This window comes from Penaeus vannamei, chromosome 16, assembly GCF_042767895.1.
Source record: "Penaeus vannamei isolate JL-2024 chromosome 16, ASM4276789v1, whole genome shotgun sequence".
Taxonomy (NCBI): domain Eukaryota; kingdom Metazoa; phylum Arthropoda; class Malacostraca; order Decapoda; family Penaeidae; genus Penaeus; species Penaeus vannamei.
This window is the reverse complement of record NC_091564.1, coordinates 18,090,805-18,108,304: the sequence shown is the minus strand read 5'-3', so window position 1 is coordinate 18,108,304 and position 17,500 is coordinate 18,090,805. Positions and strand designations below refer to the sequence as shown.

Genomic DNA, 17,500 nt, shown 5'->3' with positions numbered 1-17,500 from the left:
AATGAATCTTCAGGCTGCATTGTTAGTATATGGGTTGGGTAACGCAAACTAAGACCAATATATATATATTTTTTCTGTAACCCCCTCAGTAATGGGGACCTATGGGGTATTACAGGTAGGGGAGAGAAGTACTTACATAAGGAATATAGTGGAGGAAGGATTGAAAGATGGTGGAAAATGAGGTAATTGTATCTAACATAACCACACCCATTGCAAAGTGCCGAACTACAGTTAACAATCTTATGGGATCCCGACTGGAAATGGGGCTTGAGGAGATTTTACTCATATCAGGGATTTTAATTGATTATAATGTGTAAAATTCAAGAACCAAGAATTGCATTTCATTCAATAAAGAAAGTGGGGGTAAAGATGAGCAGCAGCGAGTAGGAAGTCATGGAATCTTTTATTAGGTTTGCCGACTGTCTTGAAAATATTGGAACAAGTCAGATACCCTACAAAGTGTACTGCCTTCTGCTGTACTGTGGCATTTTTGCCTTGGCTTTCCTCCAGGGGTGCCGATGATATTAATGTGTGCTTTTGTTTTGAAGTCTAGAAAGAGGATTGAGTGATTGACCATGAGGTACTAATAACCTTCTTTTTCCAGGCAGTTATAAGCCCACCAAGTGTAACTTATAAATGTTGTACTTGGTTTAATTTTCTCTTTTATTAGAGTTAGTAAGGTCTCAGCTTCCCGGGATCCCACTGGCACCAGGAAAAACATCCAAATATACCAGCAGAACCCCCAAAGACCATCTGACCCACCGCCAACCACCCCACTTTGAATTTAAATTTTACCAAATTTAGTCTCGTCAATTTCTATCACCTCACCATCTTCTCCAAATTTTTCCAATTTGTGTTCCAAGCACCGTGCAACCAACACTAGTGGTTTTACTGGCAAGTTAAACTTGTATCGAAAACAAACTAAGCTTTGGTTTGTTTCAGAACCTAATTTTGCATGGTCAGACAATGTGTTTTTAAAGATGGTTCTCAAGAGTTAACAGTAGACTGTTCTTTTGTTTATCTTTTCAGATTTGTCACATCCAAAATTTATTTTTCCAAATCTAATTGGCAGTCACCGTGACACTTTTGACATTTTCAAATTTTCAAAATCAAATTGTGCTCGTGGCTGAATGTAATTAATCCTTCAATATTTTCACTTTATATGTGGAAAAAATCACCAAAACCATAACCGAACATATGGCAGAAAGGACTTTTTACTTTTGGAGAGTGAGGAAGAAAGGATGACGCGATTTGGAAACGTTAAATGCCAGGTCAAGAACTCATTAAGAGTCGGTCATTAAAAGTGGTAATTGAGGTTCAGTGGTTAAGAAAAGCCAATATATGCATTATGTTATGCTCTTCTTATGATAGTTTATTTCTTTGAAATTTTGTGGATATTGTAAACACATAAAGAAACAACATAACGGTATCCAAATTTTTTACAGGGAAGAAGGGCGCTCACGTTATCAGCGTCAAGAAGATGCGCCATATACACCACAGATCCAATTGATGCCAACGAACCAACCTTTGACAAGATACTGATTGCCAATAGAGGAGAAATTGCTTGTCGGGTCATCAAGACGGCAAGGAAGATGGGCATCAAAACAGTCGCCATCCACTCTGATGTCGACTCTAATGCAGTAAGTTACTCTGCATTTATTTCTATGTTTGTGTTAGGGAAAGGGATTTTGATGTTTATGAAAATATATTGATATATGTTGCATTTTAACCTTTTAATCTGGATGCTTCACATCCCGCACCTGGCACAAAATACAGGCATTAGGCTTACTTAAACAGTCACTCTGAGGGGTGTATGGCTTGTAGGCTGGGCGCACACGAACCCTTGTGTGCAGTGAAGAGACTCCATGCCTCCCCTTTGTGATATTATTTTTTCCTTTTTCTGCATAAGCATTTTTTATGTTTTTGCCATTTTCCTATGCCTATATTTGTCATTTGATTTGCTTTATCCAAATGGTAATAACCTGTGTCCCTTGCACAGACCCCATATAATCTTTGTAGATAGTCCAGAACTTAATGTAATGATTATAATGGTAAATAGTATTTTATTATTTGTATCAATTTTTAGCGTGTAATCAAATTTTTGTAATACAACCTGCATCCTCCCTGGAGCCAATGCTCTTCCAGTTGTGGAAGGTGGTACATTCCACACTTATTTTTTGATGGAAATAATGCAAAAGCTCCTTAATAAATGCCTAAATGAATCTAATCACCCTCTGAAGAGTTTTATGGACTCATGGTGAATCATTCCCACTGAAATGCTTATGATGACAAATTAATGTCACCCCAGCCTTCAGCCAAATTTCACCATGGTGTCATTTTTACATCACTCACCCCTCAAGCCAAATTTTTTTGTGACATGGTGGTCACGTCTTCCGGATTGTAAAGGTTAATCATTATTCCATGATATATTGCTGCACTATATAATCAGGTCTTAGCAGTGACATATTGGATAGTGAATATGGAATACTTGGGAAAGGTTCAGATGCTCATAGTTTTTTCAAGATTGGAGATCATGATTTTAGAATGGTATTAAAAGACATCATCCAACAGCCCCATGTGAAGCTTGCTGACGAGGCTGTCTGTGTGGGAACAGCTCAGGCTCGAGACTCTTACCTACGTATGGACAGGATATTGGATGCCATCAAAACCACTGGCTCCCAGGTTTGTCAGCTCTGAATGATAATGCTGTAAGACCATAATGATTCAAGATGTTATAATGAATAGGCTAGCATTTTAGAGGCTAGAGAGTGTGAAAGAGTGTGTTGCTGTATCAGTGTGTAGATTGATACCTACATTTTGTTAACCCATTAATGCCGGTATATTTTGAAGCCGAAAATAAAAGATTCTGGGCGGCTGGCACGCGGGCAGAGTCTGGGCCAGCCCCGTGCGCTGGCCGCGGCCAGCTGCTGCATCAGAGCGCGAGCCTCGATACAGCATCACACTGTTAGGACACCCAGCAATGTTTATTTTTTCGGGTGTCTCATAAGTGGGACACCCGTCGTTAGTGGGTTAATGTTGTACTTTTGTTAATGTTGTAATTTTTGTTTGTTTGTATATTTATATCTACTATACAGTCATATAATTATATTCACAACCTCTGTGGCAATAGGAGATTTTGTAAAGATGAGGGTTGAATATTCCGTAGATGTGGAATTTTTTGCTAATATTGAGTACTTACACTGTCAATCTATGATTTATAACTTTTTTATTTATTTTTAATCAGGGCAAAAGTGCATTCCTGTACTCTTGCAACTAGGGTTGAACCCCCAAAATGGTTTTAATTACATTATATTTGTGTGATATTGCATTGGAAGTACAAGGAACTGTTACAAGAGATAAAGTTTGCTTCATATTACAAATGAATGAGGACATATATCTTTCTGGTTTATATCACATGTTATATGTGTATTTATATTTTTTGTACCAACAGGCTGTTCATCCAGGATATGGTTTCCTAAGTGAAAATGCAGATTTTGTACAGAAATTGGAAGACATTGGAGTCAGCTTCATAGGTCCCAATGCAAAGGCTATAACGGGCATGGGTGATAAGCTCGAGTCCAAGAGGCTTGCTATGGCAGCTGGAGTCAATACCATCCCAGGTAGGATATGAATAAATTCTTGTTTTTTTGTCGATGAAAAAAGGTTTTTGCTGTGCAGACATAAGACACTAGATTAAGAGAAGAAAAAATAATACTTTAAATCATGTGGATCACTCAGAAAGTAAGTGCATAGCATTTATTGAAGAAGCAATGCACTTTGTTTTTATAGTGTCACTATTAATTCTGCTGTGCAGGTCCTTTTAACAACTCTGAGAATAAAGGACAAAATAAAAAGTATTGTAGATAGAATGCAAATATCCTTGTTATTGATGGCCATTTTCTCTTAGTTCCAGTTGATTCAAAACAAAAATGAATTACATCCTGTGTGTAAAGTCTGTTTGAGATCAGACATCTTAGATATAAGGTAATTCATAGTTTAATTACCAAACATAATTGTACTTTACTCTGAACTTTTTAAATTAGTGGTCTACGCTCTTATTTTCCCAGAAGCCATGTCTGTTAGCTGTTTGTAGGCCAGAACCATCTTTACATCTAATTGAATTAAAATAATTGCTTCTTTGTTTATATGATATAATAGAGCAATCAGTGTGATATTTGATATTTTTTGTTATGTAAATGTTTCTCAATATTGGGCAACAAGCATAGGTAGGCAAAATATAACTCCGTGCCAAATTATTTCTAGTGGATCTGTCCCATGGTTTTTATAATTCAGCTTATAGTTTATAAGCATTTTTGCAAAATATATGATATAAACTATGTTTAGCTTATATTGATATGAAACAACAGTGGGAGATAAATTTCAATAAGGTTGACTGCTTTGTGTGAAAGGAAAACTGCTGATTATTGTAGCAAGTGCTGTATGTAAATTATTAGAAATAGGGGCAGTAAAAGTGCTTGTTACAATATTGCTGGCTGGAAAAAAATATGTTGACACAGAAAATAACTTTTTGTTTTTGTTTTGATATTTTGTTTATTAGTACAATTTCTTTATATATATATATATATATATATATATATATATATATATATATATATATATATATATATATATATATATATATATATATATATATTTATATATATATATATATATATATATATATATATATATATATATATATATATATATATATATATATATATATATATATATATATATATATGTATATATATATGTATATATACGTATATATATATACACGTATATATATACGTATATATATGTATATATATGTATATATATATGTATATATATATACATATATATATACATATGTACATATGCGTATATATATATGTATATCTATATACATATACGTATATATATGTATATATATACATATATACGTATATATATATATATATATATATATATATATATATATATATATATATATATATATATATACATATATGTATATATATATATATATATATGTAGGTCGTTACAGGTTTGCCACTTAAGCGTCGAACAGTCAAAACGAAGAGGTAGACTAACACCGCCGTGAATAGTTTCATGTTTATTAATCAGACATTTCGAAGATTAATCAAATCTTCATCATCAGTGCTGTAATAATGAACCAGAAAAATTGCAATTAGCCAAATTCATTAATTAGTTTGGTTCTCTACATTTAAACTAGACATAATACAAAAACGTAAATAAAAGAACATAAATGTTCTGTCATTTATGTTCTTTTATTTACGTTTTTGTATTATGTCTAGTTTAAATGTAGAGAACCAAACCAATTAATGAATTTGGCTAATTGTAATTTTTCTGGTTCATTATTACAGCACTGATGATGAAGATTTGATTAATCTTCGAAACATCTGATTAATAAACATGAAACTATTCACGGCGGTGTTAGTCTACCTCTTCGTTTTGACTATATATATGTATATATATATATTTCTATTATCAGAAATTATTTTTTTTGATCATGTTTTATTTATTTGAAAAGCAGGTTTTTTAAGACATGATTACATGAGATCTCATTCGCTCTTACAGATAGATCATGAGAATTTGATTCACCCTCACAAGAAGTTAATGAGTATCTGATTCACTCACACAGGCTTTGATGGTATTGTGAAAGATGCTGAGGACTGTGTACGCATCAGCAATGATATTGGGTACCCAGTGATGATCAAGGCATCTGCTGGAGGTGGTGGGAAGGGCATGCGCATTGCCTGGAATGATGATGAAGCTCGTGAGGGATTCAAACTATCTACGCAAGAAGCTGCCTCTAGCTTTGGGGATGACAGAATACTGGTGGAGAAGTTTGTTGATAATCCAAGGCATATTGAAATTCAAGTATGTACAGGTTCTTAGGTTTGTCAGATGTTGATTGTTGTGTTTATATTTACCCAAACACTTCGGAGAAAACTCTTGGAAATGATTGTACTGTTTTTAAAAAAGCAGATTAACAATTCCACTCTTAATGCTTGTCTTTGTATTACAAACGGAAAACTGATAGACTGGTTTATAAAAGTATGAAGGTATTATTATAGATGAAAGCCTAAGAATAAGCCTTAGTTATGAGGTTGTGTGCTTGTTCGTGGATTCTGTATTGCTGTATTTGTATGTTTTGTCAACAAGAAGTTTGATTTTTGTATATTATCATTCCATCTTTTTTTCAAGGATAATACTTCTTATAGCAAATATTCTATTGACAGGTTTTAGGTGACAAATTTGGCAATGCGATATACCTTAACGAACGTGAATGCTCTATCCAGCGTCGCAACCAAAAAGTCATAGAAGAGGCTCCTAGGTATGTTATAAATTACAATACTTTCTCTAGAATTTCCATGTTTCCAGTTCACCGAAGTGTCTTCCACTAAGTAAAGGTTCTGTATAACCCTTTGCAATCTTTATCTCTAGATATTGCTTTATCTTTCACACTCTCATTTAAGGAAAAGTGCAAAGTGATAAAAAAAGTTTTAACACAGATCTTTTTGTAACTAATTAATAGCTATTTTCAGTCCCCTTGAATATAAAGTTTTCAGAATCAAGTAAAAAACATGGTAGGAATAGGATATTCCACAGGTTCTTATTGTATTCGGCAATTTTTTTAGGTACAGAAGGATAAAGAAATATGTACGCATCAATTTAACTTATATTTATAGCAGAGGACAAAGGTATTGTTAAACTCTTGATTGATTTTCAGTGATATCCTTTGTTTGCTTCCAGTGTTTTTCTAGATGAAGCTACAAGGAAAGCTATGGGAGAGCAGGCTGTGGCATTAGCCAAGCAGATTGGATATTCATCTGCAGGAACTGTTGAATTTCTTGTTGACTCCAAGAAGAATTTCTACTTTCTTGAGATGAATACAAGATTGCAGGTAATTTTCATTCAAATCGGTTTTGTAATACCAGATGTTTCTTTTGTGTATATATTAAAGAAATTTGATAATTTGACTAACATCAAATTACAGGATTTTGCTCAGATTGATGAGTTGGTTACATAACTTAGAACATGGTCTTCCCTTTTTCAGGTAGAGCATCCCATCACAGAGTGTATTACTGGTGTTGACCTTGTGCACCAGATGATAAGAGTGGCTAAAGGTCTGTATCTGATGATATTCTTATACATGATTATGTTTTCTCAAGACTTTGTAAAAATTTGCTTTATTTTCAACATAAAGCATGTGGTGAGCTTAAACAATGATTAAATCTGTGATTATTATGAGTCTACCTGTTAGCTTTGTTATTCACCATGTTTGCAAATCATCCTGTCTTTTTCCAAACATGCAGACCCAGTTACATAAAACAGTCAGTATGTTGTAATATCATTCAAGAAAATAATGGGCTTTAAACTTTGACAGGAGACATATATGTAACCTCAAATAGAAATAATATGACACACTTCTGTTTTCTTTGTTATAGGACATGCCCTGAAAATTAGCCAGAAAGATGTACCCATAAGAGGCTGGGCCATCGAGAGTCGAGTTTATGCTGAGGATCCTTTCAAGAACTTTGGCCTGCCATCTATTGGGCGTCTGTCAAAATATCAGGAACCACTTCATCTTCCAAAGGTGATATTTTATATAATATACTGAACTTCGTGCCATACTTGTGCTACCGTAAATACCTTTTCATTCTTGATATATCTTATTATAAATCTCTGTTGTCAAGAATGTTCTAAATGAATTTTATATATATACTGAGGTTATTCATGTCTGTAGTTATTCATGGGCTTAAAGTACTGTAAATGATTAAAAATATATATATATTTTGTAAATACTGATTTTCATGGGAAGCAATAATTGACTGTGTGAACAAAATGTGTGTCATATGCAAATTATTAAATAAGAAAAGTTCATGACATCATTGGGATTTCCACTAGGTTCGTTGTGACAGTGGCATTGAAGAGGGGAGTGAAATTAGCATATATTATGATCCAATGATCTGTAAGTTAGTGTGCTATGGAGACAACAGAGAAGAAGCATTGGAGCGCAGTATTAAGGCATTAGATGCTTACGTGATTAGGGGTAAGTAAGCTATACAGTATTTAGTTATCCAATAAATGCAAGTGTGACAGGTATGCACTTGATGCATGCACTCATTAACCCATTTTATACGGTGATACTGATGCCGGCATCATGAAGCGCCAGTGGAACATATGGTGACGCTAATGTTGGCGTCATAATTCCATTTGATTTTACTTGTTGCTGAGTGATCCTGTATTCTGCACTGGATCTGTTTTTAGACTGTATACTGCCCTAGAGATTCTGTAGCTCCACCCACCATTCCTGTTTCCACCATTCATGTACATCAGCTAGATATGCCCCGCCCCATACTCAGAATGAGAAACTATCACTGGCAGAAAGAGAAAGGCAGAAACTGGACTAGATAAGAGACATTCAGGAGTACACAAACAAATTTACCGCTTGCTGGCAATAGACCCATACCCAAGCAACACATACTTTTTAAAGCAACAGATCAAATTGGTAAATGTAAAGTTCAGAGATTAGAAAGAGATACTCAAATGATGTAACCATCCCTACTGCCTCTGTAGAAGAGATGTATTTACTTCCAAATGAAAACAGTTCATAGTGTATGATATAACTAGTAGATTTAACATTCACATTTGTAATATATATGTTTGTCAAAGGCAGAGCAGATTGATTTTTTTTTTACACAGAAAAAAGAAAAGAAAATAGATAATTCAAGTATACAATGGTGTCTTGCCAGGTGTGACGCATAACATACCCCTGCTTAGAGACATCCTTACTGAGGCACGCTTCGTATCAGGAAATATTTCAACCAATTACCTTCCTGAGGTTTATCCAGACGGATTTAAGGGAAAACAACTAACATCAAAGGAAAAGGTATTTTAAAATGCCTGCATTTTTAGATAATTTTTCACATGTTGAAATACAATACTCTTGTATGTTGTGGAATGTATTTTTATTTATTTTTTTCTATATGAAAGTTTTACAAATATTTTGTTTGAGTCCCTTTCATTACATTGTGATTCATAATTACTTTCTTAAAGAAAATGTAATTTGTTTTATTTATCATTTTGTAACATAACTACAAATATATGTGTATGCCTGTTTATATTACTTGTGTGTGTGTATTTCTTCAATCCTAGGCGGAGCTTACAGCTGTGTTAGCCTCAGTTTATGTGAAAGATGCACTGAGGTCCAGAAACTTTATGAATGCAGAAAGAATTAAAGTCAATAGCCGAATTCCCTCATCGTGGAGCTTAGTAGTTCAAGTAGCTGGTGAAGATGTACCTTGTGAAATCAAAGTAGAGGATGGTGCATTCAAGGTCAGTAAGGATTATCTCCAAGCACTTATTAATATCAAATTGGTGTTTTCCTTATATAGAGAGATTCGTGCATGTTAGGTTCATGGAAAGTTTGATTTTATATGGCAATTTATCAATATTAAGAGATGTGCTTAAGGCTACAAACCTACTCTCTCCCTCTTTTAGGTGACGGTTGAAGATAGAGTTGTGGCTGTGGACTCTGCTTTTGATCTTGCTTCCCCCCTTATTGAAGCTAATATTGATGGTGAACAAGAAACCATTCAGCTCATTAAACTTGGCTCAGGTGGTGAGATCAGGATAAGGTAAGTTGTGTAAAGTTTTACTGACAAGTTAAAATTTTGCTGATCTGTGTGCAGAATGGGCATGATTTCTATAGCATTTTCCTGAGAGACATTTGAACATATCCTCTCTTTATTTTTTAAACTTTTTTGAAAGATGTCATATACAGTCTGATTTATATTTTTTTGACACAGTAAGATCTATTTATAAGTGTTCAGTGATTAGTACACATTTTCCCTTTTTTACCCAGATATAAAGGAACAGCATTCCAAACCACTGTGGTCACGGATACAGCCCACCGATATCTCTCTTATATGCCAGAGAAGCCCAAGGTACAGAAGAGCCTTTTCTTTATTGAACAGGAAGTGATAGTGAATTTGAACGATTATTATCAAATTTTGTTTTCTATAGCTTTTGCGTGATTAAAGGTTGGAAATTGTGAATGTGCAACTGTTTGATTTTTATATTTATTGTTAGCCTTTGATGAGGTTATTATGGATTGAGGTGTATATTTAGTGAGCCTGAGGGACACTATTACTACTGTATATTAGATAAAACTAGTAGCAGAAATGTAAAAAAAAAATTTTTATCATGATAAGTCATTTTGATCATGCAAGGTTTGTTTTTTCCTTATATGTAAATAACAAAGAAAACTTGATTTTGGTTCTCCTCTTGAAGTTGGTTTAATGTGCGTTGTGGATTTATAAAAATATTTCATCTTCCAGGTTGACCAGAGTAAAGTAGTTTTGTCTCCAATGCCTGGCTTGGTGAAGTCTATAGCTTGTGCTCCAGGAGATATGGTTGGAGAAGGCCAGGAAGTGTGTGTCATTGGTGAGTATATGTGGAACAGTGTTGCTCCTTGAGAGAATTATTATATGGAAGCCTAATACTAAATGGCATTTTGTGTATCAAAGTACAAGTTGAGGTATCTTGTAATACTAGACCCATGGAATACAATGGTACTTCGGGTATAAGAGAGCACTATCTGCTGTGCTGGTTTTGATGTCAAGGTAGCCCTTATGAGACAAAAATTAGAAGTTCAAAGAATTAATGGAATGTTATGTATCCATTGTCTTTGATTCAGGACAAATTGATTATTGTTTTATTGATAAAAGCATTTTAAAATGAGGATTTAGGCTGACTCTAGAAGGCTTACAATAATTTGAGGGTGTATGTTTTTTTGTTATATTCCAACATAACACAGAATAGAGAACAGCCTCCATTGTCTTAGCTAACCCGTTACCATGACACCTATTGATGTCACGTGTTATCAATGGGTTAAATCCTTATTGAAAGCATTGAAACTGTAAAGAACACATATCCTTATTCACATTCTACTATTTTTTCCAACAGAGGCAATGAAGATGCAGAACTCCTTGGTTGCTGCAGCCACTGGAAAGGTGAAAGCCATCCATGTAAAGGAAGGAGAGACAGTGGAAGAGGAGCAAGTTTTAGTCGAGTTAGAATAGAGTAACAAGAAAGTTTGTGTAGCATTTCGAGTAGGTGAATTGGTGTGAGAGCAACAAGGGTTTTTTTGTGTAGTGTTTGAGTGATAGAGATTACAAGATTGGCCTTTTAAGATTCTTTGATGTAACAGTTATTCGGGTTAATTTTAAAATGAACAAAGTTTGGATTCTAAGCCAGGTTATTTCCTTTTTTCCATAAAGGAATCATAATGAATTAGCACAGTATCAGAAGACAGAGTAATCATCAACAAAGCGTAAACTTGAAGCAAGAATATACACACAATGAGAGTGAAGTAGAAGTAGCTACTTCACCAGTATGCAGTTAATTTTGAAACATTGTTTAATTGCTAATATCAAAGCAGCACCTCATCATTGTAGTAATTAATGATATTGCTTGGTTTCAAATAAATGGGAATAGTTCATTGTAGGGCAGTCTATTATGAACATTAATTACTGCAAGATGGTTTCTACTCTCTTGCAAGAAGTACAGAATAAGATGTACATTATTGGGCATTGTGTAATTTATATATTTATACTTCTTTTTGACAAATAAAGGCTTAAGAAATGATTACTGTTCAATTAAAGAGGATGGATTTTATCATTTAAGATGTTTAGGTTGATGTTATGGGTCTACATGATTTTGATATTTAAACATCTTTATTTTCAAATTAGTAGTACAGTTACAGTTGGCTTAATAATGGTATAGATTGGTTAATTTCATAACCCTTGATGTTGAAATAGCTTGTGGATGTTAAGAAATTTCTTGAAAAGATTTTGAAGGATAACAAATTTGAGGACTACTTTTTAAAATAGAATAAAACTATTTTTGTGTACATTTATTGTAAAAAAAAACTTACTCTTCCAGTGTCATAAAACAGTGGTGTATAGTTTAGGAAAGATTTGGATTTAGATTTTCAGGTCTTTGTGTAAATTTCATTTACAGTGATTATATTTTTGTAGTGTAATAAAGTTTCAGTTAGCTTATTTAAAGTATTATTTCATTCCTTGTGACTTATTTCATTATGATTTAGATGTGAAACAATAAATGCATTTTTCTACCCTTGCATTGTTACCTGCTAATATGAAAGTGTTCTAATTCATACAATTGGAATGGCAAAATAAGAATATGATATAGAGTTATCAAGATATGTATGATAAGCAAATTTAAAACACAAGTAAATGAAAAAGGAGTATAGAAAGAGTATATAGAGCTTTGGTATGTTGTTAGGGCTTTAACTGATTTTTTAGTACTATATGAGACATGCTCAACAGGACTTTCCCTTGAAATAATGCATTCACCAGAGTTAAAACATGTATATGATTGGTTGAGCTGCTCAAAATTAATCTAACCATGTGCACAGTTAGCAGACTTAATAGCAAGGTTTTCCTTATCTGTATAGAATTTTTTTTTATCACTCAAATAATAACGACTATAAAAATCAGCATATAGTACAAAACATTGTTTTAAAACACTTAAAATGCTGGGTTCTGTTTGTAGACAAGTATTCTGTGTACACACAATAATTCAGATATTTACCAAGAGAAAATAATTGTGTGCAAATGCAACCATTTTCAGCATAAAAGGAGACTGAATAATAAATTGCTATTCATTTAAAAAAAAGAAGGATAGAAAGGAACAAGAAAAGTACAGAGGATGAAAATTTGTAGAAAAGAATAGAAAGGAACAAGAAAAGTACAGAGGATGAAAATTTGTAGAAAAGAATCAAAATAAAATATCACATTCATTTAATGTTTATTTACCAAATCCTGCTAAAAATCATTCCACTGATCTATAAGAAAATAATGGGAACAGTTTGACCCTAATCTGTCTTACATGATACCTTGAATGAATACATGCATACAGCTTCACAGATCTGGGGAACTAAAGCACATCCACTCTCTAGGACAATGATGCTTTCATCTGAAGAATAGATGGAAATTAAATAAAATAAAAAAATAACTTTCACCTCTTACATTTCTCAAATACAGTATGACATGAGTCACAGATTATCAATATCCACCAAAATATGTAAACTTTATGTTGCCAAACATAACATTATAAACCAAAAGCGTAGAAAGTGAGGAGAAACATGGTCTGTTGTAAACTGCTGATTCTTATCGCTCCAACTACGACCTAAGTCTCTTTCTAAATATGTAACAAAGTTCACATAAGGTTAAGTAATTCAGCAAATAGTTTACTTGACACCTTTCTAGTTCTTCTTGTGTTCTACATCAGAGTGCAGGCGGAGGACTTCCTTTACCACAGAGCCGTACAGAAGCCTTCCAGTCTCATCAAAGAAGTTTTCAACTGTGAGGACAGTGCGTGCTTCTTTGGCCTTGCCCGTCTTCCCTGTCTTTTGCGAAAGGCACAGGTGGTACTTGTTGTCAAACCTAGAGAGGAAAGAGAAAATAATGGATTTGTTTAATCTTATCTGAGGTTACTTTGTAACACTGATTTATGTTAACTTTGTAATCCATTGCTGCTAGGTACATGTATTGTTCACTATTATTATTATGATTTTTTTTTATGCTTAATTGGCTCTAAACGTCCTCAGTCATCAAGGAGTCAATTACGAGGCCCAATGGGACATTACCCGATTTCCCCATTCCTAGAATTTTTGGAAAAAATATTTTGTCTGCTGCTATTCATATTGATCGTTACCATTATTATTGATATTATGATCCTACTGTCATTGAAATACTAATAGCAAGAAAGTATGAAAAAGAAGCTTTCCAAAAATCAATGGAAAGGGTAAACAGGTGAGATGAAAGGGCTGACTTTTAACTGACTACTTAGTGACTAAAACTCTTGCAGTGCTATCTACTTGTAAAAAAATTTAAGAAACTAAAATCAGTGGAAATGGCAATGCACGTATATTCTAAATCTGGTGGCAATAGGTTAACAGAAAAAGTTTTGATCATACACACAACCACCTAATGGATACAATTATTTGGGGGAAAATTGTTTTATTTCTTTCTATCAAGAATATCATACCACATTTTGACTGTATTAGCCATGAAATCAAAGAATGTATTGCACAAAATCCATTAACCATGCTTTAGGCTCCTATTTTGTATATTTCTTTTAAATACACGAGTCTGTAAAATGGTGTTTCACAAGACCATTGCTGGTAAAATACAAACTCTGTGCAATATTAGTTTAAATTTTGTGCTACCATTTTATAGATGACTTAAGCAAGATGTATCTTAATTTAAACATTAATATTCAGAGTGAAAATGAGAAAAAAGAACTACTGCAATTATATAAACTGGAACAAAAATACTAAAGCTCTGCCCAACACATGATACGACTACTCTTAAAAAGATGACAACATTGTATATTACATCAATGGGCTGTATCCACTACTTTTACCTCTTCAGTGATGATGAAGCATTCCAGACGTCATCAGGGTCTATTCCAGCCACATCTTTGTTAAGGGCTGTGCAGAAGATTCCTCTTTCCAAATAGGTTGTGTACCAGGTAAGCACTCCCATCATGATAAAGTAGGCCACCACACAAACACACATTACCATTCTAATTACCCAGTGAGAAGAGAAGAAACATATATTAAAGAACTATCTTAAAAGAATTTTTATTTTTATAAACTGGCATCTCAGCTTCAAATGACCATCACAACCATAAAACTCATTAACAAAAATTCTATTAAATTTCAATAATATTGATTGTTTGATAAAACAAAAAGACAAATTTGAATAATGATGCATGCTCACAAATGCTCCAGTTCAGTTTACAATAGTATAGGTTCATAACAAAGTAATAATGAAGACAACATAGTTCCAAAGCTTACCTAGACTGTGGGAAAGGATAGAGCCAATCCCAAAGAAGAGCAAAGAGTGAGAAGCCAACAGCTATGGAGGAGATTAACAAGCGTCCGTCTAGCAGTCTGTGACTCTCCACATAGCTGAATCGTGACAGCAACACCTATTTCAAGAGGAGATGAGAAACATTATAAAAACAAATGAGAAAAGCAGCGTTAGTTGCAGTTTTTCTTGGAAAGGTGTGATAATGGGCAATCAAACACGAGTTGTCCTAAGGAGATGATCTATTTGTGCTTTTATGAGCCTGCAAATGAAAATTCAGATTAATCTGACACAACTTGTTTCCAAGTACCACTTCACTGTTCACATCAAATTTTTAAAAATCACAGGAAATGTGATAATTTCATGCATCCTCCTTCCTGCCTTGGCTGTTTGCACACAGGAACGGCAACTTTATTGATATGCACTATCGGGCAACTCTAAACACTGCAGAAATAAGGCAAAAAGGTTTAAATTGATAATTTTGAGGAAAGTTAGGCCAGTTTTCCATAGAAATTTTGTTTTGACACAGCTTGCTTCAGGCTAACAAAGTGTTGAGGAACATGTTCCTGAAGAAAACACTTGAACACAGCATCTAAAACTGTGTTGGGGTGAAAGAATACATTTATCTACAATATATACTGAAATTAGGCTTGAAAAACCAACTGTGCAACTGAATTAATCAAATGGAATGAAAATTGAAAACTTCCATAAGGTAACAAATTGGAAAAAAAAGTTACTAATCATAGAAATATGCTGATGAGCATAGCTTTACTATCCAGTGAATAACAGCCTCTGATACTTTTTGCTGTAGTCTCCTGTATAACACATAAGTATCAAAACCAACACAAAATGGTACAAGACCTTACAGTATGAATAGGTTATCAATAAGTCATAAACTCCACACCCAAAAATGTGAAGACTGCTAATGTAATTAAAGTACAGTAAACCAAAGTACTATATTTCAATATACTGTAAATCCAGAGCATTTGTTGGGTCTTCTGAGCTCATTCAAATACTTACATCTTTGACAGCATCATCAAGTGCATTCTTTAAGGCGTTCCCATCCCATTTGTTGACTTTTGGTGGATTTTCTTCCATTGTCTGAAAATAAATGTCTTTATTAGGACTACAGATGGCACACATTTAGTAAATATACAGCTTAAAATCAGAGAAAAAGAAAGAAAATCACAAGCAATATCCAAAGCTAAAGGAGAAAATCATTTACCTATAAATCAATTACAGAACTGATTGATTGATTGCATACACACTCGTGACTTAAACTTTGGCAAATATTAACAAACCTCCACCATGGACTGAATATCCTGATACAGTAATCTTTTGAATGATATCTTATTTGAAATTATATTGCCAGTGATGTCTGCAAAGCCTACATATAATGGTCATGTTTATGGCAATGAAAATAATGTCTTGTTTTTTTAATTGTTTTCACTTAATTAAAAAATCATTGCAATAGCAGCTAGTGGAATATTTGGTAAAGTCTAGTAAGGATGGTCATATATTAGTGCATGCTGCTCCGATCATGTGTAAATATCCTACTCATGGTGGCAAGCATGAGATGTCATCCTGGTGATCAGGATGTAGAATTGTGATATTGGCCATGACATGATAGATGTCATGAACATATGAGTAAGTTTCTAGAACCAGTCCACTTCTCAATATCATAAAATTCAGCATCATTGCAGTCCTTATGATGTCTAGTGTACATTCATACAAGACAACACTAGTGATAATACATGACACAATAGGGCATGAATCAGAATATAGTAAGGTTGGGTGGCTGCTGTCCACCCAAACCTGCCCCTAAAATGCAACGCACATGACAGGTAAGTTAGAGCCCAGACGGGTCCAAGTAACATGTGAGTTACATCCTTTACCATGTGCTTGTCTCGAGATACTGTCTTCGTTATGAAAGTTTGGAAACCAATTTATGTCTATTTCTTTATAGTTTGCTGATTAATTCAGCTACATTTGGTTACAAGACACTGATACGCATTCACAGATACTCAATTTGATGGGCTTTAAGATATAGATTGATTCTAAGAAATTCCCAATCTTTGACATAAGGGGTTTACGTGATGATGCAAAGAGGAGTGTTGCAAAGAGGAGTGTGGCAATATGCAAGATTGACATATATGAACAACTCTCTAATGACAAGAAATTACAATATCTAGAAATTTTTATAGATTCACAACCATCAAATATTGCAATTTTTATTCCTTATTTCCATTATCAGTGCTGTAATGTGCATGAATCTAGTTATTTTCCACAGCAAATGATATAAATAAATGTATTGGTAATGTTTATGAAGCGACCATACCCCTCTGAGATTACATCACTATTATTCCGGCCATACCTGGGAAATCCACAATCATTGCTGTATAAACCTTCCTGACCTAGGAGCTTTGCCCCCAGACCCCCATCTATTGTAACCTATTTTCTTCATTTTTCTATGATTTGCAAAGTCATCACATTTTCCTGTAAATGTATACAAACGCATTACATGTTGCACAACTTTCTTATCATCAAGTTGCAAAGGTAATAACCAAGACGAATAGTGTCTT

At 33.9% G+C, this 17,500-nt stretch overlaps 2 protein-coding genes across 4 annotated transcripts in view; one reads left to right on the top strand and one right to left on the bottom strand.

Moving 5' to 3' along the window:
- LOC113807284 (propionyl-CoA carboxylase alpha chain, mitochondrial) overlaps positions 1-12,080 on the top strand; it is a 12,957-nt gene extending 877 nt beyond the window's left edge. Inside the window, exons 2-16 of the mRNA XM_027358514.2 lie at positions 1,446-1,640; positions 2,572-2,682; positions 3,452-3,620; positions 5,651-5,889; positions 6,252-6,346; positions 6,766-6,916; positions 7,070-7,139; positions 7,461-7,609; positions 7,921-8,065; positions 8,769-8,905; positions 9,172-9,351; positions 9,517-9,653; positions 9,881-9,962; positions 10,356-10,461; positions 10,984-12,080. Coding sequence (XP_027214315.2) covers positions 1,446-1,640; positions 2,572-2,682; positions 3,452-3,620; positions 5,651-5,889; positions 6,252-6,346; positions 6,766-6,916; positions 7,070-7,139; positions 7,461-7,609; positions 7,921-8,065; positions 8,769-8,905; positions 9,172-9,351; positions 9,517-9,653; positions 9,881-9,962; positions 10,356-10,461; positions 10,984-11,099 — 2,082 coding nt within the window. The 3' untranslated portion in view covers positions 11,100-12,080. The remainder of the gene's footprint in view (positions 1-1,445; positions 1,641-2,571; positions 2,683-3,451; positions 3,621-5,650; positions 5,890-6,251; positions 6,347-6,765; positions 6,917-7,069; positions 7,140-7,460; positions 7,610-7,920; positions 8,066-8,768; positions 8,906-9,171; positions 9,352-9,516; positions 9,654-9,880; positions 9,963-10,355; positions 10,462-10,983) is intronic.
- A 757-nt stretch (positions 12,081-12,837) lies between these two features.
- Positions 12,838-17,500, bottom strand: part of Spase25 (Signal peptidase complex subunit Spase25) — a 5,181-nt gene continuing 518 nt past the window's right edge. For 2 of the 3 annotated variants that reach the window (XM_070131288.1, XM_027358527.2), the window contains exons 2-5: positions 15,939-16,019; positions 14,906-15,039; positions 14,470-14,631; positions 12,838-13,487 (exon numbers count right to left, since the gene is read on the bottom strand). In XM_070131288.1, the coding sequence (XP_069987389.1) occupies positions 13,307-13,487; positions 14,470-14,631; positions 14,906-15,039; positions 15,939-16,019 (558 nt within the window). In that variant the 3' untranslated portion in view covers positions 12,838-13,306. Of the gene's footprint in view, positions 13,488-14,469; positions 14,632-14,905; positions 15,040-15,938; positions 16,020-17,292; positions 17,317-17,500 lie in introns of those variants that run through there. The other variant, XM_070131289.1, reaches the window with a different exon arrangement.